This window comes from Xenopus laevis, chromosome 3L (assembly GCF_017654675.1).
Source record: "Xenopus laevis strain J_2021 chromosome 3L, Xenopus_laevis_v10.1, whole genome shotgun sequence".
Classification (NCBI taxonomy): Eukaryota; Metazoa; Chordata; class Amphibia; order Anura; family Pipidae; genus Xenopus; species Xenopus laevis.
In genome coordinates this window covers 93,126,845-93,150,997 of record NC_054375.1, presented here as the reverse complement: position 1 = coordinate 93,150,997, position 24,153 = coordinate 93,126,845, and the positions used below count along the sequence as shown (strand labels likewise).

The window sequence follows — 24,153 nt, the reverse complement described above, 5'->3', positions numbered from 1 at the left end:
AAACAATCATCCCTATGATCCTTCCTAAAAGGTACATTTCAGATAACACTTTTTAAAAAAGAATAAGGGATATGGATCAAATGAAGACTATTAAAAACAAGTTCTACAAAGGAACGGTATTGCAATACATGAAGGAAGACTTGATTTAGAACTAAAATCTGAAGTGAGTATCTTATGCAGAGAAAAAAAATCAAATGATTTTAATCTTAGTTGGACATAAAAATTAATGGATATAAAGTATGCTTGTAAAAAGTAGTTATGGTGCTGCTGATTTGGTCCCTTTATAAGTACATAACATATGTGTAATTTTCTGGAGGAGAATATATATTTATTATAAATTATAGGAAAAGGAGTGATGAATTCAGTCGGACGCAGTGGGTTGCTGCAAAAACTGTGTTTTTTATTTTAACACAACATGTTTCGAGCTGTGCTCTTTGTCAAGACACTTGACAAAGAGCACAGCTCGAAACATGTTGTGTTAAAATAAAAAACACAGTTTTTGCAGCAACCCACTGCGTCCGACTGAATTCATCACTCCTTTTCCTGCAAGTTATTGTCTTCATTGGACGGAAGCACAGTGAATGAACAGTCTAATTGAATCCGATCGATTTGCCTTATTATAAATTATGTCAGCAGTTATGTATTCTAGTGAGAACAATAATGTTATCAATTACACTAGATTGTTTCCTGAAAATGGAAATTAACTGAGATATATATATATGCTAAAGACCCCTTCGGATCAACTGGCTGCCATAGTCATGGAAGCTGCTGAGAGTCTCATCGGAAATCTGATGTCTCTGAAAGATGAAGTCAGTAGAGCTTCCAAATCAGTAGAAGTCAAGGAGCCAGAGGTTGGCAAAAATGACATGCACCTAGAGAGAACCCAGTATGAACATGACTCTACTTGTTTGGATATGATAGACACCACAACTCCATCTGCACCAGAAAAGGCTACAGGAGGAACAGAGAAGGACAATAAAGATGATCAAAGGTATCTGACAATTTTAGAACAATTGTAATTTGTTCCTTCCTGCTTGTCCTCCCTGTGTGTACTTTTTTTTTATAATGTTTACTTTGTCCCAGTAGTGCTGTATAAATAAAGTTATACACACATTGCTTTTCTTTCTGTAGAGGCCCTTTCATGTCCCGTACTGACTTACAAATTAGTATCTGGTTGCCGAAATTGATTCTAGCAATTCCAAAAAAGTCCAAGCTACATAGCAGAATGTTAAATCATTAAAAAAAACAAATTGCAAATCATCTTAGAATAACATTGCATACACAAACTATAGTTCCTTTTAAGGTAAGATATCCAATTAAAGAAGAACAAACGCCTATAAAAGAATGTCTAGAAATTATGTATTTTATCTTTATTGAACTTGCTTTACCAAAGATTCAACAGCTCTATAACAATAATTATCCAAAACTTCAAATTGGTACCCCATATCTCCCCATCTTATATCTTGTTAGGCTGAGACACTCTAAATGCTCAGAGTTTTCTTTGTTGCTGTTGACAAGCTAATCCAGGCTGGATTTATAGGATACACCTGATGTCTATTTTATATGAGAGATAAAACTGTGTGGAGCTCCAAATATATCCAAGTTAAGAAATCTAATTTGCCACTTACCTACTGTATGTGAATACTGTGATATATTGTTTTTTTCTGGATGATATATGTCCCCTTTAAGTAAATGTTAATTTTTCTTCTAAATGACATATTTATGTGATCAGCCAATACAGTAGGGACATAATATTGAGTTTAATGCACTATTTATAGAGTGATCCTCAAAAAATCTTGCTTATACAAATGGATTATGTATTTATTTACACAATTTTCCCTAGCTTGCAAAATACAGGTAATCAAAGTTCTGGAGAACTGGATGGACTTGAAGCTGACCAGCATAGCACAGAGCAGATTACTAGAGAGGTCTCATGGGAATTGCATCCTGACTGTTCCAAGGGATGCAGCCATGCAAGACTGTGGGAGTCAGACCAAAGCACTGTGGATAATTTTACTAAAGAATTATCCCCAGAGCTAGTATGTGTAAGTATTGTGGAGCATAATATGATAGTACAAAACTGACATGACAATTTATTTAACTGCAGTATGCTTGGATTACCCTGGGCATGCATTGTTTTTGTGTGAAAAGCTGAATGTTTTTACCAATTATGGCCTGTACAATAAGTGATGGTCATACTCACACCCCTTACATAGAGACAAACAGAATGTAACAGTAAAATATACATCAGTGATAATAAATGTTTCTTTTCTGTAACCTTCATTTCCCCTACTTTTGTACCCCACTGCCATCCCTTCTTACAGTTCTTTAGCTCCCTGCCAATCCCAGTCTTGCCATTGTATGCGTATGTATAAGGTGCAAGGAGCAAGTCCTATAGTCTACATTTGTCATGATGGGAATACCAATGTTTGCATTTTCTAACTCTGGTAGCAGATACCTTTCAGCAATGTTGCTGACTACTGTATTTCTGTTTTATGCATAATCATTTCAGTGCATAATCATATAAAGGCCACCAAGATCTCCATGTAAGTCATGTCCTATGCCTGTTTCTAATAAGTCAGTCAACACTAGGCTACCACATAGCTCTGATATTTTCACATGCAGGTGGAAGAATGAATCATGGTGCTAAATGTCTGGAAAACTAAACAACGTCAGAAAGTGCCACTATTGTTAAAAAGAGTTGTGTGGAGAGGCAGAACCAGCAGCAAAGTTATCAATAAAAATCAAGAAAGAAGCTGTGTGACTTTTCATGACAACAAATAAATACAGACAAATTGATAAATGTTGTAGGTAATTGGTATACCAATAGTTAGACTAGATAGTCAGCTAAATACTTAGTATTGTTCAATAATTAATCAAAAAAAATATATACATAAATTTCATGTAAATTTCATAAACATAAGATCTCAATCCATAATATCCATTTATATTAAAGGGGAACTATCGAAAAAATTTAAATTTTATATAAGCTTCAACATACTAAAGAAGTTTTCTAAATATGATCAATTAAAAATTCTGTAAAGTTTCTGAAATAATCAAGTTCATCTTCACTGTCCCTCTCAAGTTTGTCTTCACTATTCCTTGCTCAGCATCTGTTTCTCTTCATTCTGTCTTCATTCAGCAGTTGGGTGTCAGATATTCATTGACAGTTAGATCCAATATATCTTATAGGGGGGCTTTCATTTGCCTAGAAAATGTATTAGAGCTCACTCACTTATAATCTGACACCCAACTGCTGCAAGACCACAGAATAAAGAGAAACAGATGCTGAGCAAGGAAAAGTGAAGACAAACTTGATTATTTCAGAAATGTGGCAGAATATTTAATTGATTGTATTCATAAAGTTTCTTATTTCAGTATGATGAAGCTTGTTTTAAATTTAATTATTTTTTTGAATAAATTGAAATTATGAATTGAGGATCCATAAACGTTTAATATATGTTTGTATTTGATTAATAATTTATTCTATCTATTTATAGGTTGTACTAGCCAACCAGAATAGTTATGTATTTTTTTCAGGGGAAAGACTGATGTTAATATGGTAATCTCTCCTTCATAATATATATTTAATAAATGTAATGAATTCTTTGGTGTCAAGGTATTCACTCATATTCCTCACTGTTTTGGTGTTTATTCACTGTGGGTGCAGGGAGTTTGTGGTGTATCTGGTATTTTGGTTGTAATCCCTTTTTTTGTGATACATTTTGTTCTTCTTGTTCAATAAGAAATTATTTCTTTGCACCACAGGATGGATTGCAGACCAATGAGATGGAACACATTCATGCACAGAAACGGGAGGAATATGAGAGCTGTCACTTAATAAAGAAGGAACAAACAACTTACGATCTTTCTATGGAAGTAGGTAAAAGTATGGATGACCATAAGCAAGGTCTCACTACCATTCAAGGTAGTAAAGAATCTGAGGGAGCAGGCTGTTTGACACTTACGAAATATGAGGAGACCAATGCTACACAAATGTTGGAGAGCCTCTCAGAGGAAAGGGCCGTTGATCAGGTAAATATCTATTTTAATCATGAGATACTTAGGGGTCTCATTATATAAAAAGAATGATATGGCTTTTTGTCACTATACAGTAGTAGATGCATTTCAAATAATCACATTCAAAAAAGTCTTTCTCTCTTGATTCCTTCTTAAACAGGGACCTGCTGATACACTTGCCATGTCTTTTTTGGAAGCAGCTGAAAATCTCATTGGGGGGCTCATTCCTGGTCAGGAGGAAATTGGTCTTTCTTCTGTAAGGAGAGTAGTTGTCATTGTCACAGACAGAGCTGTGGTTGATGAGGATTTCTTGTTAAGCCAGGAGATGTCAGAAGAGAGTGGGACAGCAAGCACCCAGGAAGTGAGAATCTTCATATGTGAAGGCCTGAGAATTAGCAATGTATTTAAATATTTAATATTAAAATAGGAGAGTCACTGGGGCTGATTCGCTACAGTTCAGTTGCCAGTAGCCGTTGGAATTCAGGTTTGATCATCCTATGACATGTTAGAATGAGAAAGCAATTATCTGATTTTTACTATAGGCAACACATTTACAATATACGTATTAAAACTATTATATCACACTTCTCTTCCAAAAGAAACCCAGGGGAAAAAATTGTAATGGTTACGAATCACCATAAGAAAATAGGTACAAAGAAATATATACAGGATTTATCCAACAAATGTATTTGCAAGTCCAATATATGTGGCATTACTTTAGCGTGTGCATTTTTACATCATGTCAGCATCTGAGTGCCTCAGTAAATGCATTTACATTTATGGGTTCTATTATCTGGAAACTCATTATTCAGAAAGCTTCAAAATATACACTGTGCCGTTTCCTAAAGAGCTATATTTAAGCAGGGCACTATCCCTGGTTTAAGAGTTTGTTTTTTTCTGTAATAATTTGAAAGTACTTTGCACTTGATTACTAAGCTTTATAAATATGCAGCCAGCCTAATAACTCATAGCAACTGTTGGGGGCAGTGCCGGACTGGGACACCAGGGGCCCATCCAAAAACCTTAGACAAGGGGCCCACCATAAAACCTTAGACCAGGGGCCCACTCTCAGTACTAATATTCTTCATCTACTCAATCAACCTGTATTCTCCTAGTTAGTTTTCTTTACATACTATAATCGATTATTCCATCTATTTAGCCTCTTTGTTCTCATAGAATAGGGAATGGCCATGAAATAGGCCAAAAGTTTAGCAGCATGAGGCCCACTGACACCTGGGCCCACCAGGAGTTTTCCTGGTATCCCTGTGGGCCAGTCTGACACTGGTTGGGGGCTTACTTCTTCTTTTCTGTACAGGGGCCTGTACTAGCTGTGTCAGATAGATGATGATAGATAGATAGATAGATAGATAGATAGATGATAGATTAGATAGATAGATAGATAGATGATAGATAGATAGATAGATAGACTGTTAAGCTTCACCTGTAAGTTAAACCTTTAATAGCTGGATTTCATAATGTACTTTGTAAAGGTCTCTTCTGGTGGGGAATCCCAGGCCCCCTTTCTGCGCAAAGAGGATAGTGAAAAAACCGACACCGGCCATATCCCAGCGAACAGTGAGGTGGAGAATCCATGGGAGTTACACACAGACTGTGTATTGAGTGGAAATCACTCTCACATTTGGAACGAGGGACATTCAGTGGAACCTTGTGAAGGAGAACCAGAGGAAGGAGGACAGGTTGGTATTTCAAAACAACTTAATAACATATACATTCTAATTTACTAGCATAGGTGATAAATTGCACCAGTGACAGTATCCAGTAAATCAATTATTTACTTTGTAGTAGTCTGCAAAAAAAATGATGAATGAGTGTCTGTTACTGGAATCTGAACTAGAGCAATTTAGCAGCTATATTAGTATATTAGCACCATAGTGTTATGTCCTTTTGACATGATACTATCTTCACCACTCAATGTTAATCCCTTTGTAGGTTCATGCTATGTATAAAAGAATGTTTCTATCAATAAACAATGTGCATGTTTGTTTTGTATAAATATATACACTAATGTTTCTCTGTAATCAAAGATGTTCATTGTCATATGTACCTTATATGTACCTAATATGTACCTATCTAACAAATGTCCTATGGTCAACAAGACAGTGAGCTGAATACCATGTTCATTAATTAAGGCCCCCATCACTGAATATCTTTTGTAATCTCTCTCTACACTTTATCTTCTTATATAATTTTTTTTTCAAAACACATGTTTTTCTAAACACGTTATGTTTTCTAAGCATGCAGAATGTTGTTGGTTGTTATGGGATACTGAACCTAGGCAAGCTTTGTGCCTTTGTTATGTAATCAAGTTTATTTGTTCTTTTTTAAAATCAGCAACTCTGCAGAAAGCAGCAACATAATAAAAAGAAGGATTTTACACTTACAAATGAATACAAACTTTATTAATACAGCCCATAACTACTCAACTGGTTTTAACTCACAGAGGGTCTTCATCAGGGATTGAAACCATGCCAAAGCAATATGAAATTGGCATTGCTTATTTGTGTATCTGTTTGGGCAACATATTCCCTGTTATACTGTAATATTGGTTTGCAGGTTCAACCTGGCTTGGTGTATTTGATGCTTACATATAAACTTTTTTGTCCAAAAACCTCCTGCACAGAATGTAGATGGAGTGGAAATACAGAACTGTGACCCTGGAAACTGCACTAGTACAGTACAACCAACAACTTTAGCATCACAGCACAGAGATGGAGCTGAGTGTGCAGAAGAATATTCAGATCCAAATTCACATAATAAAGGCAAAACTGTAAGAGACAGACAAAACAATGATGAAAAACGGGTGCAAAATGACAATTCAGGAATAGTTACTGAAAAGGTAGCACTTTCTGCACACAAATCAGATATGACAGAAAGAAGAAACACGCTGGTTCAGAAAACAGATGAAAGTAGTCACAATGCACCTCCAATACCAGTAAAGCAGAAGAACACAGATGAGAGAAGCCCTCAACACACACAAACAAACCAATATGGAAGAGTAGGCTGCAAAGCTGAAGGAGACGGAGAAGAGGAAGATTATGCACAACATGAGGCAAAACAAGGAGACAGAGTGTCAAAAGAAATAAAAAGTGACAAGGCCAAACATGAAACTTTCAAGGTGAATATTAGATTTATACCTCATCATTTTAGAGCTGTATGCCAACCAATATTCCACAGGTTGCTTTAATATTGAAATTAAAAAGAGCACAACAATTTGTATAACCTTCTATACACATTAACTATGTCACTGCATGTCCAGCAATCTGTCAGCCTGATGTATACATGTATTTTCTCATCATTGGTTAGTTAAATATAGTTAAATATATAGTTTAAATATTAGTTCAATATCTGCCTTCGACACACATTTGTATTGTTTTGTAGTGGAAAGCTGTGAAAAAAACAAGCAGTTATACTATTGACCCTGAAGAAGGGTGAAGTAGAAATATGCAAGACCAGTTTTATCTAAATTGCTTTTTTAATGAGGTCTGGCTTTGACATTAAAAGGTATATATTTTTATATAATACACAAGAGCAATGAAAATCCTGTAAAGGATATCCTTATAAACAGTGCTTAGTGATGTCAATCGTTATAATCAGAGCTTAGTGATGTCATTGCTGTCACATGACTCACTAAAATGTGTGTATTATAAGAAATAAAGTACCCTCTGTTGCAAAATATGATTATATCAGAAGTCACCTCGGAGTTCCATGAACTGTAATTGAAAACAAACTCCCTTTAGCCTTATGTTTTACAAGGGGGAGTACTTTATTCACTATATATTTATACAACCTTCAAACCTACCAGTTTATATAGTAGGTATATATATATAACAGCTGCATCTTAAACTATGATAATAAATATACCCATAGGCAGAGAAAAAAATGCTGGGGTATGTATTTCCTCATAACCATCGTCCTCTAGTAGCTGAGGCACTGTAGTCTTAAGTCATATAGTATTAATCAGTCACTGTTGAATAGCTTTAAAGGGTAAAAAAAATTGAGGAAACAAGTTTTTTACAATAACAAATTCACTCAATTACTTTTCATCAGCTTATATTTTTTTAATTTCTTTGGGGGCCAGGCTTTAGTATCACAAGAACGCAGACAACGCTCTATGCCAGAAGACCAAATGAATACTTGGAGTGAGCAAGAACCAACATTTAGAAAACACCTAAAAAAAGGAAGATCTTGGGACGATACAGTGGAGAGGCTTGAAAATGTGTTAATTGATGATGGACAGCAACAACTTAAAATAGATATGCCTAACAAAGAAAAGGGGCACATATTAAAGGAGGAAGAAGTTTATTCTGTCATGTTAGAGGAGAAAAATCTGACTAAAGGAAGTAAGGAAGACAATACAACTATAACTGATAAGGAATGGAGCCGCCATGTACTAAAAGATGAAGATCAGCCTGCACAGTGCAGTGATTTACCTGTAACTCATATAGAAGGAAACCAATATGAATTGGATGATGTGGGTAAAGAGTCTGCTGATATAGAGAAGGACAACCCACAGCCGGCTAACATCAGCAGAGAGCATATGGTCAGTATGAATGGTATGAGTAGCGCTATATAAATTCAAAGTTAAACATATGCAAAGAGACACACAAAGAGAGAGAATGAGAAAAAGAGAAAGGAGACAACATTTAAACTTGCTTTTTAAACATTTGGGGGCACATTTACTAAAACTCCAATTAATCTAATTTTTTTTAAAAAAAACCAAAAAACAAATCTGAACTATCTCCCTTCCATGATTTGAACTCATTTATCAATCATTTTTTTAAAAAAATCAGAGAGACAAAGGGTCGAACCCTCAAATTCGACCCTCGAAGTAAAATCCTTTAAATTTGAATATCGAATTCGAAGGATTTTAGCGCAAAAGCTTTAATCGAACGATCGAATAAAAATCGATCGAACGATGAAATAGTTTGAATCGAACGATTCGAACGATTTTAAGTGATTGATCGAATGATTTTTATTCGGTCAAAAAAAACGTAGAAAAGTGCTCTGGAAGGTCCCCATAGGCTAACATTGCACTTCGGTAGGTTTAAAGTGGCGAAGTATGAAGTCGAAGTTTTTTTTAAAGAGACAGTACTTCGATTATGGAATGGTTGAATAGTCGAACAATTTTTACTTCGAATCGTTCGAATCATTCGATTCGATCGAATTTGACCAATTCAATGGTCGAAGTACCCAATAAAATACTTAAAAATTCGAAAATTTTTGCATTCGATTTATTCCCTCGAGCTAAGTAAATCTGCCTCAAAACGTCATGACAAAATCGAGGGTCAATTTGTATCTTACAAATTGTCGCACAAATTGAACGATCTTATCAAGTCGCCACCCAAAACCCGGACTTATTATCCAGCGCAGATAACGATGTCAAGAGACAACTTCAGAGGCATCTGCCACTGACTTTTTAGCAGCTTTGGGGTATGAAACATCTCTAAAAATTCAAGTTTTTATTTTTTCACAAAATATTTAGGTTTACCCCCTAAAAACCTCGACCAGAATAAAATTGAGGTTTAATAAATGGGCCCCTTGATGATTCAGCCACTTTGTTAACTAGTCATTAAACACTTACATATTGATGCATTGTTGTGCAAATTACAGAGGCAAACCTATGCTGAAGTACTTTTCAGCTGACATGCCAAGGATAGACAGCAACAACTAAAATACTGTATGAGATCTATTAAACTGCTAAGGATGGCTTTTCGGCCAGTTTGAGAGCAATTGTTTTCAGGCCTAAATTTGCAAATAACACCTTTACAGAAAATATGGAACACAAAGCAAACATTTAACCCTCCTAGTAAACAAATGCAAATTTATTAAATAAATAGATAGAGCTAAGCATTCGATTTTATGACAGTACCATGGAACACTATGTTCTTACATGAAAATGTAACAATAATAGGGGTATTACTTCTAGTAACCGCTGTGCAGAGCACAATACTGAAGCCAATATAATGTAAAATAACTGTCAGTCGTGTGTTATTATTCTTTGATGTTTTTCTCTGAAGGAGTCACCTGATGATCTGGCTACAGCTGTTCTAGAAGCCACTGAGAGCCTAATAGGAGGGCTTCTTTCTCTTAAGGACAAGGTGGGCAGGGCATCTAAGAGGCAAAAGAGGAAAGAAACTTCCAATAAAGATGACCAGCCAGAAACCAAACAGCAGGTCACTTTAGTAGTTGGCATTCTGTTTTAATGTTTACTGTATCTTCTGCTTCTTCTGCTTCTTAATACCGAATAAATTCCTTAACTTCTTTCTAAAATGATGTCAGACACAGTCAGTATACTTTTAACTGAAATCCTTGTAAAGTACTAGGTGATTTTATAAACAAAAAATGTTACTTTACAACTCGAATACTTTACAATAACCAGAATATATTTCTTGGTATTACCCTGTTTCTGTTTCCATTCTGGCAAACAATAACATCTTGGCAGGATTGGAGAAGGATCAAATATTTGAAGCATAAGCACAATGACACATGGGGCACTTTGTTGCCTGTGGGAAATTGCACTCTCCACAGGTGACAAAACAAGATGCCTTTCTATCGCCACAAGGAGGTTCATGACGGGGGTGGGAAGCCTCTATGGTTGAGGTGGTGGGTCCTTAAGGTGGCACCTGACACCCCAGTCAGTAAAAAGGTATTTTTTGGCTCATAGTTGCTTGCAGGGAGTGATTTACATAAACATTTACTGCACTACTGCTTGAACAAAATAAAGGACAAAACACTTGAAATTGCCCCTATTCACTTCTTTTTCTTTTACAAGCTACAACTATGTGACAATTTTTTGCAACTGATTTATGATCACCATTATGGGGTGTATGAATAGAAGGTACTACTGAGCATTTAGGCCAATTACAATAAGAACTGATAATACAAGTCCATTTTAAATGTGCAATCTGGTTTGTTAAAAAAACTGCCCTCAAAATTATGTCTGGTCTGAGCAATTCAGTACTTGGACAATGGATATCTGGTTAGTGGACACATTAGTGAGCGTAATTATATCAGTTTGTCCTATAAACGAATCTGTTATATTGAATTGTCTCTGTGTCCTCAGAGCTGTCAAGAATTAGCGGCATTCTATGCTTTCTCGTCCTCATTTGAACAATGCAAAGCTGCCCTCTCAGTAAGTTCAGCTTTTCAGAGTGAAGCAAGTTTCCACAACAACTTGAAAGTACCGCCAGGCCAAACAGCGCAAAAGGTAACAGAAAATTCTGAAGAATGTAAGAGACTCACGAACAGGTGGAAATCTGTGACTGAAAAACATCTAAGAAAGTTGTATATGCTGAAGGTAAATTATAAATGCAAGTTAATATGTATTTTGCCATTCCCAGTCCTCCCACACCATCTATAGAACAATTAGCAAATTGTAATTTTAAAATAGGACAAATTATACATATGGACTTAGTCTATCTTAAATGTAACTATATCTAATTAAAGTCCTTTTGGGGTGCACAGAATACATCATGGATTTGGCAAAATATGAATCAGCCTAACCCTTAACCAAATCTAATAAATGTACATTTAGAGCAAAGCCATAGTCAAGGCATCCAGTGGGTACACATTTACAAAGTAGTTCAGCTTAAGAAACCACTAATATATAGGACACTGTATCAGAATACACAGTTGCTTTTATATATTACCATTACACATAGACGTACAACACAATGGAAGTGATAGTGACTAAGTGAAAGGCACGTTAATCAACTGTAAAGGTTGAATTGCAGTATCTCTCTCAATGTCACCTGTATGGTTATTATAAGTGATGGGTGAATATGTGGCAAATTTACCAAAAAATTGCGAAACGGCGAAAACATTTGCGAAACGCATTGAATTCAATGGACGTCAAAATAATTTTTATATGCGCAACTATTTTGTCCAAATGCATTAAAGTCAATGGGCGTCAAAAGAATTTTGACACATAACAATTTTTATGCGCGTGACTATTCTGTTGAAATTTTTTTTTATCGCAGTGGATTTTTCACAGGTGATTTTTTTCACAGTCTGCGAAACATGGAAAATGGCCGCAAATCCATGCCTGGAGAATTTATTCGCCAATCACTAGTTATTATAGCATAATGACCAAAATAAAGTCTATAAGAATTCCCTGAAATGTTCTTCTGTATCTGTAGTATTTTTCCCTTTGGAGACCTCAGGAGGAGTAGATATGGGAAAATAATAAACTTAAGTGTTTGGTCCTGCCTAATAAATCAGATATTTATATTAGCTAAATATTCAATTTTTAAAAAGTATGTATAAAAAAGTTATATTTTCTATGAAATGATGACTGCAAGTCTTTAAATGAGCTAATTTGTAAGTAGTATTCAATTTTGGGATAGCACCAAAAGTGATCTCCAACTGGCCAATTGGTTCTAGATGTCTCTCCATAGCTATGGATTCCGTTCTCGATCTATGCTTCAAACCTTTGAAGAGCACTGAGCAGAACTTAGAGGCTTCGAATGAGTAAATACATATTCGTATGTGGAAAGCAAAGAATAATTGCTAAATTGTATTTTTATTTTTCAGGCCCTTTCTTCTGAAACAATGCACATGCAAATGGAAGAGATTCCAGCCAGTGAAGTACTATCTAACAGGAAAGGACAGATGGGAGATGCAGTACAGAGAGGGTTGGACCACTGTCTCTCAGAGGAGGGACCAGAGAATCATGCTGGAAATACCACAGCAGAAAAAAAAGATAATGAATCGGAAAGAATAGAATATAACCAATACCTTGATGATCGTGTGCAGGGTGCCTTAAACAGAGACGATACAATGGCAGATGGACCAAAGATAGGTTTAAATGGAGATATTTTAAAGCAAAGACAGGAAAAATATGAGTCTATTTTTGAGTTGAAAGATGTCCCAAGTAAAGACAAGAAGCCTGGTATTTATGGGGATGAATTCAAAGAAATAAAAGAAACTCATGAAGAAATTCCTGAAAATGCAGAGGTTGCCAGTGAGATGGTGATTGCCACAGATTATATAAAATATGTGTACCCAACTGTGTATATCATTTCTCTAACAATATGAAAATTTCTCCTATGATTAAGTTCTTCAGCTGTGCATCCATATTTTGTTTTGGTGTTCTTTTCTTTGGTCTCTGGCCATTGTTGCCTTAATGAAGACCTTTTTTAACATCTTTTGAGGTATTATATCTGAGAAGTTTATTGTGCCTAAAGTGCCTTTATCATATGCCATATTTCTGTCAATTGTTATTGTATTTTTCCATTTTCCATGTTCACTGCCCTTAGTTTTATCTATGAAAGATTATTCTAGATTTTACAAGTACCATTAATTGGAAGCACAACTAATCCTGTTTTCAGCCACCTATGGCCCTTCTGAAACTTATATAGAGGATAGATGGAAATCTAACAATTGAAGAGATATAATATGAGGATGCAAGAGGACTAACTGCATAGATAACATATGCAAACAACGTGCATGCTGCAAATTCCCAATACTGTTTTTCCAGCATTGGCTGACTGATCCAATGTAATTGACTCCCTGCTTCTTCATCCTTGCGGCTATTACATGGTGCACCTAGTTCATTACTGGTCAGTTGGTACTTACTACCTACCTTGTGCCTCTATTGCTTAAATGCAAAACTAACAACGTCTGTTACTGTTTTGTTCTGCAATAAAAATGGGCAAAGCAAGATTCTGCCCAAAAGTGCAAGAATCAGTGTGACGTTAAAAGAGCTGCTAAAGGGAATCTAAACACTGCAGTTTAACTACACTTTAATCAAATTATGCTGGACAAATTCTAACATATTCCAACAAATTATAAAGAGTTAGAGCATGCAGGGAGCTGTGTTATATCAGTGTTATTATTTTTAAAGCAACATTGCTTATCAAAACTTTTCTCTGGCTTTTTTTCAGTCATTGAGCCAATGAATGCAAGAAAATATTGCAATGAGATTTGCACCTAATCTATGTAAATCTGTCTCCATGTGGCCCTGATAGTTTTACTAACACCAAGCAACTACAGAGCAGTATGACTCCCTCCTCATGTATGATTACAGTGTAATATACAAGTTTGCCTTCGTAAGAATAAGAAAAACTAAACAGATAGACAAATGTATAGCAGGCATTTTTCTTTTATATTTATGGATTTATATAATTTATGTTACCACCTTCACAGAGCCAGCATCTTTTTTTTCTGGAATGTATTTGGGTTAATTTCAGCTTCCACCCATCTGCCTGGTAGGGATATGTAACAGATATTTAAAATGATTTGTTCAACGTTACCTTTCTTTCCTTCAGGTTGTGGAACATCGAGATACAGAATCCCTCACAAGTCTCAACAGCTTTCCAAACAAATCTAGAGAGCTGCTCTGGGAGACTCAACCCTCATGTAGTGTGAGTGTCAGTCATTCACATGTTTGGGCCAAGGAAGCTAATGGACATCCCCAGAACAAATGGAAATCTATTGTGGTGAATAAAATAAAGGAAAAGGTACTAGATATATCATGTGTATTGTGTGTATGTCTTCATGATACTCTGGTCTCTAAGCACACTCCAAAAACATGCAGGCTGATTTACTGGCTTGTGATCCAGGTGACCCTACTGCGTTATGTTAATATGATAGTGAAATTAAATTGTATCTCCACTGAGGCAGTTCTGTAATGTGCTACGTAATGGGTCAACACTATGTAAATGAAGAATTATTTTCCCACCTGCATGCACTTTTGAAAAATGTTAAAGGGATACCGTCATGGGAAAACATTTATTTTTTCAAAACGCATCAATTAATAGTGCTGCTCCAGCAGACTTCTGCACTGCAATCTGTTTTTCAAAAGAGCAAACACATTTTTTTATATTTAATTTTGAAATATTACATGGGTTCAGACATATTGTCAATCTCCCAGGTGCTCCCAGTCGTGTTGCTTGTGCTCTGATAAACTTCAGTCACTCTTTACTGCTGCACTGCAAGTTGGAGTGATTTCATCCCCCCTCCATTCCCTTCCCTTCAGCCCATAGCAGAACAATCGGAAGGTAACCAGATAACAGCTCCCTGGTAGATATAAGAACAGCACTCAATAGTAAAAACCCATGTCCCACTGTGACACAAGGAGAAACAATAGAATTTCACAAGGCAGTTCCATAGTGCAGCACTGGCTCTTTCTGAAAGCACATGACCAGGCAAAAGGACCTGAGATGGCTGCCTACACACCAATATTACAGCTTATATATATATATATATATATATATATATATATATATATATATATATATATATATATATATATATATATATATATATATATACTTGTTGGTTCCAGAATCAACTTTTACATGGTAGAGTGAATTTTTTCAGTGTAAACAGTGTGATTTAGAAATCAAAACTGCACCATAAAAATCATATACAGCTATAGCAGTGGCTCTGTAAATTAAGGGCACGTAGCCAAGCTATGAACCCCAAGGACACCAGCAAACTTATAGAAGTTGGGGAGAAGGGACCTCATAAACACAGTAAAGGTAGTGGGAAGCTGTTTCTGTCTAAACACACTAAAAGGAGTCGTGAGTTTTCCTTCATTACCTTGCTGAGGGAGAACGTCATAATGTAATAGTGCTCTACAGCCAGTTAGAACCCATTATATACTAGGGATGTACCAAACCCAGAATTTGGTTCGGGGTTCGGCCAGGATTCTGCCTTTTTCAGCAGGATTGTCGAACCGAATCTGAATTCTAATTTGCAAATGCAAATTAGGGGTGGGGAGGGAAATCGAGTGACTTTTTGTCACAAAACAAGGAAGTAAAAAATGTTTTCCCCTTCCCACCACTAATTTGAATATGCAAATAAGGATTCGGTTCAGTATTTGCCCGAATCTTTCGTGAAGGATTCGGGGGTTCGGCCGAATCCAAAATAGTGGATTTGGTGCATCCCTATTATATACTAAATTGACATCAGTATGACCTAATATACATACAGAGACATTAACATTAACAGCCGGTACAGATCTACTGCGCATGCGCCAAAAGTCACAAAGTTTTCCGATTTCACTTCGTGACTTTTGGCGCAGTAGAGTAGTAGGTAATTAACAAGTTGGCCAGGGGGGAGGAGTGAGGGGAAGCAACACAGGGGAGGGTTTTTGCGCCCAGGGGGTTTCCTTCTCCTTTAAATGAAGTGTGGTCCCATGGAACAAACACAAGAAGGAATTCCATGTAGGCTTCTTATATAGATTAGATCTGTAATGTTCTTCTCTAGGTGTTAAAGTTAGATAGTAATAGCTTAAAATTGTGTTAGTTGCTGTAGCTCTTGCATGGTTGGTATTGTGCTATAACAAAATGTCTTATCCAACTTAACTTGGTCCTGAATAGCTTTCATTTTGAATATCCAAATGTTTGGACCCACACAAGCTCTATTATCAGTAAAATAGTTACAAATACCCAATTTATTTAACAATATCATCCTGTGTGGTAATGCAAAGATAGTAATGTACAGATAGTAATGTACCGCAGTGTCTCTTAATTCCTTGTTTCCTTATTTACTTGATTAAACCAGGTTATTGTATGATTTATATTTAATGTTTTTGTCATATAAAATTAGATGTACATGTTAATAGCTTTATGGCATGTATAGTAACAAGGTTACAGATATGTAGAAACATTGGGGTAACAGTCACCCTATTATAGTTACAGGCATACAAAGGGCACAAATAAGCACTCACCCCAAATCTTTTCCTAACTGCCTTTAGCCTGGACCTCCTTAGTGTTAGACAGAGAAAGTTACATATTGCATGTTATTATTACACACTGGAAATACAGTATTTCAGTGCACCATAGCAAGTACAATAAGCTACCGTACAAGTCAATTCAGAAAGTCCAAGACTGTGGAGCAAAGCACTGGTAACTGCAGACACAGAGCTCCTCTCCGCCCAGTCAGCAAAATCCTTCTGAAGAGGTGTCAGTGAGAGCTGTTATCTTGATACCTGCCTATTGTTCAACTGACAGGCTGGCCATTATATGTTTACATTATAGCATCTGGTAGGAGGGAGGGGGGTAATATCACTCCAATTTACAGTGCAGCAGTAGTGGCTGAAGTTTATCAGAGCACAAGTCACATGACCTGAGAGCACCTGGGAAAATGTCAAAATGTCTAGCCCCACAACAAATTTCAAAATTAAATATAAAAAAATCCGTTTGCCCTTTTAAAAACGGATTTCAATGCATTTTGTAAAAAACATGTTTTCCCGTGACAGTATCCCTTTCAGTAAATATAGAAAGGTATGGTTCATTATTTATTTTATCATTTCCATTTCCCCATAGGTATTATCTGAATATAATTTTAGAGAGACTCATAAGATCATTGCCTGCGAAGATGAAATTATATGGGATAAAAATGCTGATAAGGATGGTATAAACCAGAACAAGGAGGTGGAGAAAGTAAGAGGAGAAAGTAATCTTGGGGAACTAAATGCTTGCACTGTGAAGAAAGCAAAAATGGAGATTGAAAATCTGGAGAGGGAAAAAAGTGATAAAAGCATGTCCAATACTCAAAGAGACAATGCTGAAGATAGAAGTCCTTGCAGTGGAAGAACAGAAAATCTTCCGGCAGAGAAATCAGATAAAGAACACAGTAAGGAAAGTTCATTCACAGGAATCATAGAAGAAGAATGGATTACGTCAGATAAAAGGGACACAAATCATGAAAAACTGCAAGGAAGTGAGCGCAATTTATCAGGGTGCAGTGATCCTCCTACATTCAGTAAACACTATATGGCGGTTAGAGAAAACAGACAAGAAGACTGGCAGAATGCAGATGAGCATAACAGAAAAGGATGTCCAGGGAAAGAGGAAATGAAAGAAATCCATGAAAAGGACAGTAGGTCAGACAAACAAACTTCTCATGACCAGCTGTCGGAGACATTATCAACATATATCCCTGATGGTGCCAGAGAGACGGTGGGGGAAATACAAAAGGATTCTTCTGTTATCTCACAGGTTAATATAGAATAGAAAATGTTATTTAACTGTCATGCATCTACAAGCAAAAACCTAGTTCACAGACTGTTAATATTTCTTCCTTTCCCCTAACTTACATTTGCCATTTGTTCTTATCTCATTTCTCTAAGGGGCAGAGTTCATGGCAGAAGATCTGGCAGGCAACTAGTCAAAAATTGGCTATAGCTGCAATTGGTGCTCAGTTTCCTGATAGTTTCTTAAACCAGATAACACATATACCAGCAAATGGAACCCTAATGAGGAACGAGGTGAGTACATGAACTTCGTAAGCTCAATATCATTAACAAGTATTTATGAAGTGCTTCCATATTCCATAGCACTTTGAATTAGAAGAATGTACACTTCAAACATAATAACATACAAATACTGATTAATACAGAAGGTACAGCTTACAATCTTAAATACTGAAAAATTGTATATTGATTGGTTGAAAATTCTACTTCTTTTAAAAGTTAGTTTAACAAGAGCTGGAGGGAGAGATATGTTCAGCAACGTCTACATTGAAGATTTACCCAGTTTCCTTTTCCCAACAATCAAAATATCTCTTCACGACTCACTGTATTGCTTTCTCACTAATCTGATTTATGTTCACTCTACAGATCTTTAATTCCAAAGTGTCAGACATATACTGAGGTTCATCAGTATAAGGCATAATTCTTTGTCCTACAAATTTCAGAGCTTTGGCAGTCTGTTAGCCCATCTGATCCATCCTAATCCATATATTTTGCCAAAAGTCAAAGAAACAATATATAGACATCACTCTTATTTAAATATAGAGTATGTCTAGGGATTCCAAATATTTATATTCTCAAAATGCAGGCTCCAAATGCTTACTCTGCTGTGTATTTGAAGGTCACATGATTGAAGCTAATAAATGAAGTTAACCAAATATTATTATGTGAAGCAAATTCCTTTTTCACTAGGCTCACCTGTCCCACCCTCTTCATACACACGAGCAGCCAAGTAAGTTTTTTGGAAGAGCTGAACCACAAGACAAAGCAATCTTGCGTTCTTTTGAGAGAAATGGTCAGGTAAAGAAATGATTATGTTTTTCAAATAACATCAGTATGAAACTACAAAAAGAGCTCAAACCTAAGAGAGGATCCTTGGATATCTCTTTTCCTGGTGCTATTCTTTACATAGGTTTGGCTTATGGTTATGTCAATCAGTATTACAATTCACAGCATGCATTCCCCTCTCTGTTCTTAGATGTCATCTACAGGATTTAATAATGATTTAGGTAGGCCATTAGACACAACCCTTTATAAATCTACAATATTATCTAGTATAAACTATTCTTCCCCTTTGTAGCAGAAGCGTAAAAAAAAATCCATTACATTAACATAGAAAGTAAAATGATAGATTTCCATGTCCTTTTCAAGAATTGAATGTCTTTACAACAACATTACAACAACAGGTGTCACACTGATTGGTCTATGGTGTCCATCCTCCTGGTTGTCTCTAGGTTCGGAATTATACTCCATACAAAAGACTAAAAATAGAACCCAAGATAAAACTGAGAGGAAAACACCTTAAAAATAATAATATTAATAATAAGCTCAGCTAGTTTAAGTTTTTAAAAACCCAGGACAAAAAAAAACAAGGCAATTGTGAGCATGTTACACTCACGGTCACTCATATTTTCTGACTTTGTTTCTCCTGAAGATCAAACCTGTAAACTCAGTAAAGGAGCGATAACATATAAAAAAAGTCACATTCTTAATACTGACTATAAGCTTATTTTACAGCAGCAAGATGCAATGGGCAGATTTACTAATCGGGCATGCTCCTTGCCAACCAGTCAGTCTGTCCTTCAGCGGGAGAAGGTGTTTATCCATTTGTCTGTGAGGGAGCAAGAGACCATGAAGAGACTGACAGATCTACAAAGGGAGGCAGAGATAAAATGTGCAAGTGATAGAAGAAGGCAGATGCTAAGAGTAAGTGAAAACTTGCTGAACAGAATGCAAGGATGAACGGAAGAAACCTTACTCATAAATTTAAGTGCTTTAAGTTAACAAACACAAATATAAAACGTAACTTAAAGAACATCGACCCAAATAATAAAAAAAGAAAAGAAAATGTAATTCTAAGTAACTACCCAAGTAATTTTGAAAGCAATATTGTCTGTCATTGATGGGTACTACAAGTATGAAACTGGAACAATTTAGTAATCAACTCTCCGCCAGACAAGAATCCCATCCAACAATTACTTGTATGCTTCTTTGATTCTCTTTCTTCATCGGTCACAAAACTTTTAAGGCATTGTGTACCTGCAGTCTTGACCATAGGAGAGTTCACTAATATTACATGGGACAGATGCTGCTTTCAATAGAAATGTACCACTACATGCAATTCATATTACAAACAACGTTTTAACCATTGAAAATGTGCAAAAGTATCGTATAATGTTTTGTATTAGTATGGAGTTTCACTTTAATTTAATGATCACCAGTAGTAATAAATACAAGTTAGAAAATATGAACTTCCAAGGTAGTTCACCCACAGTATATCCATTTTCAGACGAAACAGCTATATTTGTATATGTAATTGCCATGATTTTACTTTTGACTCAGATAGTTTATAAAGTTTCAGGCTGTCTTAAAACAGACAGAATCGGGAGGAACAATGTACATTTTCGTGTAAAGCTAAATACACATGGCAAATGTCTAATCATTTCTGGTTCATTGCAGTTTCAAGAAAGGCTCTCCATTGCTCGTAACAGAAAATCCGAGGAGGATCTTCTGGCAACCTCTCAGAGAGGATCTCCCCAACAATCTCCAGAACCACTATCACAGGTACAACTGACAGGCATCCTGCATATTCTGCAGAGACAGGAGTTATTATTTAGAAAAAATCCTGGTCCCTACCCTATTCCATTATATAATGACCTATAAGGTATGGCACCTACAAGGAAGGTTAATTAGCCCCAGTTGAATTTCAGCCCAGTGCATTGTGTGGTTGGCTGTAGACTGTAAGCTCCTTGGGGCAGGGACTGATGTGAATAAGAAATAATGTTTGTAAAGTGCTTTGTAAAGTGCTTTTAAACAAGTTTTCTCTATACTGCCTAGGTATCAAACTAATTATATTTATTCGAATAAAATTAACATATGCAAAATTGCTTGCACCACTTAAAAACCATAAATATGCATAAATGCACTTTTTGTCAAACATTCACTTGTCTTACACAATTAGTGCTGTCATTATATTAATAACATGTTGATTGGTTATTCCTCACCACTGTCTTTGATCTACATAGCATCTTACTTTATGACTTAGGGCGATGCAGAGCAGCAGAAGACTGCAGTAAAAGAGCATCTACAGAGAATGAAAAGAGAGCGCACATACATTATGCAGACCAAGAGAGACAGGTAAGTGTATATAACAATTGCAGTGTGAAGCAAAAGGGAACAGCAAATTTAGTGTGTGACAGGGTCATTGTAGGCCAGTATTCTTGAGCTACAAGGCGCACTTTCTGATAGGACATCCTCTTGTTATTCTTCAAAGAAACTAGATCTAAAGTAACAGTTTCCCCTTGTACTGCACTGAAATAGCTTGGGTTACAGACTCCTGTAACTATAACTGTAATCATGATACTTCAGACAGGTGAGGCCTGGGTTTTCACTACTGTATAACTAGTTTAATAATGATGATTAACGAAAGATTAAATAAAAAAAGTTATTTCACAATGTAAAATCTATTTTCTCCCGCAAATGAAGATTTTTTTTGTTTTTTTTCACTTTAATTGAGAAATACACAAGAAAAAATAAAGTCAAGAAACATTCAGTGACATTTCTCATACATGAAATGCACCAAGAAGTATCAAGAACATTTTTCAAATTTTTCATAAATCTTTACTTACCAAACCCTTGCTAATAAAAAACCCTACCCCCCTACCCTACATAGACCCCCTCCCTGCTCCCCCCCGGCCTAGGTGGTACCTTTGGTAAATGCCCCTAACTCTAACTTACCCCTTGTTGCAGATTCAGAGCAGCAGAGCTCACAAGCACCATCTTCTTCTCTACGGTAATCTTCTGGAAGAGAGTGGTGTAATGGCGCATGCGCAGTTGGAGCAACCTTCTGTTTTACGACAACTGCACATGCACTGAAGAGAAGAAGATGGCACCCGTGAACTCCGATACCCTGAATCTGCACCGATGGGTAAGTATAGAGTTAGGGGCATTTACCAAAGGTACCACCTAGGCTGGGGGGGCAGGGAGGGGGGTCTATGTAGGTTAGGGGGGAAGAGTTTTTATTAGCAAAGGTTTGGTTCTCCTTTAAATGTGAGGTTCATCTTTAAGTTAACTGTTAGTATGTTACAGAATTCTAAGCAACTTTTCAATTGGTCTTTTTTTATAGTTTTTGAATTATTTACCTCCTTCTTCTGACTCTCTCCAGCTTGAAATGGCGGACCCCTTTAAAAAACAAATGCTCTGTAAGGCTACACATGTATTGTTATTGCTACTTTTTATTACTCCTCTTTCTATCCTGGCCCTCTCCTATTCATATTCCAATCTCTTATTTAAATCAGTGGGTGGTTGCTAGGGTAGTTTGCACCCTAGCAACCAGATTGCTGAACTTGCAAACCGGAAAGCTGCTAAATAAAAAGCTAAATAACTCAAAAAACTACAAATAAAAAAAAGTCGAACAAATTGCAAATTGTCTCAGAATGTCAGTCTCTACATCATACTATAAGTTCAACTAAAGTTGATGAACCCTTTATGAAGAGAGAAATATTATAAAAGAATGAAATTCAGCAATATTTTATTACACCTCTAGTGTCTTTTTCACAAACAGGAACACAACCAGCTTCAGAGAGCTGCTGGATCCAGTGCTGACAAAGAATGAGAGAGATGATAAGAGCATGGGCCTGAAAGGAGCAGAAGGCTTGTGAGGGATGAAAGAGAAGAGTGTGGGTGTGGAATGCTTGTGACTTAATGATGGGGAAGGTTTTATCTTGATGTGTCTAAAGCAGCTGTGGGGTAAGTAGGAAAGGGACAATAAAAGTATGGATCACCAGAAACAACTTTATTATTAATATGGATTAACAATCAACTTTTAGTTAGTTCTTTTACTGGTTTAATGTCTTTCAAATCCATTTACGTACAAATACTGTACTATGCTAAAAAAAAAAAAAAAATCCTTCTTGCATGGAAAGATACCAGACCCTCAACGTTGGAAAAAGACCATTAAAGGGGTGGCTCACCTTCAAACAATTAGTAGTTTTCAGATAGATCACCAGAAAGAACGACTTTTTCCAATTACTTTATATTTTCTATGTGTCACTGTTTTTGTAATATTGAAGTGTACAGTGTCATTTTTCATCTTCCGACCCTGCCGACCCTGTAAACTGTTCTAAATGGATACATTTAGTTGATACATTTCTTATCTTTGTCCCTGCTGAGCAGAATCTCTGGGTTTCAGTACAGGAAGCTGTTAGAATTGATCCAATAGTTGCTAATACTCCAGAGATGCTGCTGAGAAATGTATCAACTCAATTCTGCAAAATTGTAACAGTTCAGAATCTGCGCCTGAATTGCTGAGCTGCCAGACTCAAACACCAGAGACACGAACATTCAACTTTAAACTTAGATTTTTGAAAAACAGAAAAAAAAAAATAATTGAAAGTAATTGAAAAAAGTCTTTATTTCTGGCGAACAATCTGAAAACAACTGAACTTATGAAAAGTGTTTGGAAGGTTAATGAGGTCCTCCCTTTGCAGAAAGTGGTGTACCTAGTTATAAAGACAACTTTCTGGCTATATTTTGACCCATGGCTTGCCCTGCCAGAAATGGCAGTGGATCTGATATATACTCAACCACCTACCCCAGTTATAAGAGAGCTGGCCAACACCTACCTACTCAAACACCTCAACTTACACCATCTCCCATAGTGCTCATATATTGCTGTGCTATATTTGATTTTGTGTAAATCTGATGTAAGACAATCTTTTATTCTTCCTTTCTGTCTATGCTGTGTTGTTGTTTCAAAGGCAAAAAGAAAAAAGCAGATATCATGCAATCTGATAAAGCTCCCCATATAACGCTTTATGAAGACTTTGTTCAACTTAATAATACAGGGATGGAACCTGTTATTCAGAATGTTTAGGACTTTTTCAGATAACAGATTTAGCTGTAATTTGGAT

The 24,153-nt window shown here is 36.2% G+C and overlaps 1 protein-coding gene across 1 annotated transcript in view; it reads left to right on the top strand.

The window, feature by feature from the left end:
* The window catches only part of LOC108710599, a 28,984-nt gene extending 5,696 nt beyond the window's left edge, over positions 1 to 23,288 (top strand). The window contains exons 6-23 of the mRNA XM_018251716.2: positions 729 to 991; positions 1,844 to 2,045; positions 3,769 to 4,035; positions 4,181 to 4,381; positions 5,511 to 5,717; positions 6,662 to 7,156; positions 8,120 to 8,581; positions 10,059 to 10,214; positions 11,105 to 11,338; positions 12,574 to 13,011; positions 14,310 to 14,501; positions 17,316 to 17,990; positions 18,122 to 18,259; positions 18,935 to 19,042; positions 19,760 to 19,948; positions 20,702 to 20,806; positions 21,288 to 21,379; positions 22,806 to 23,288. Coding sequence (XP_018107205.2) covers positions 729 to 991; positions 1,844 to 2,045; positions 3,769 to 4,035; positions 4,181 to 4,381; positions 5,511 to 5,717; positions 6,662 to 7,156; positions 8,120 to 8,581; positions 10,059 to 10,214; positions 11,105 to 11,338; positions 12,574 to 13,011; positions 14,310 to 14,501; positions 17,316 to 17,990; positions 18,122 to 18,259; positions 18,935 to 19,042; positions 19,760 to 19,948; positions 20,702 to 20,806; positions 21,288 to 21,379; positions 22,806 to 22,902 — 4,521 coding nt within the window. The 3' untranslated portion in view covers positions 22,903 to 23,288. The remainder of the gene's footprint in view (positions 1 to 728; positions 992 to 1,843; positions 2,046 to 3,768; positions 4,036 to 4,180; positions 4,382 to 5,510; positions 5,718 to 6,661; positions 7,157 to 8,119; positions 8,582 to 10,058; positions 10,215 to 11,104; positions 11,339 to 12,573; positions 13,012 to 14,309; positions 14,502 to 17,315; positions 17,991 to 18,121; positions 18,260 to 18,934; positions 19,043 to 19,759; positions 19,949 to 20,701; positions 20,807 to 21,287; positions 21,380 to 22,805) is intronic.
* Positions 23,289 to 24,153: the final 865 nt, after the last annotated feature.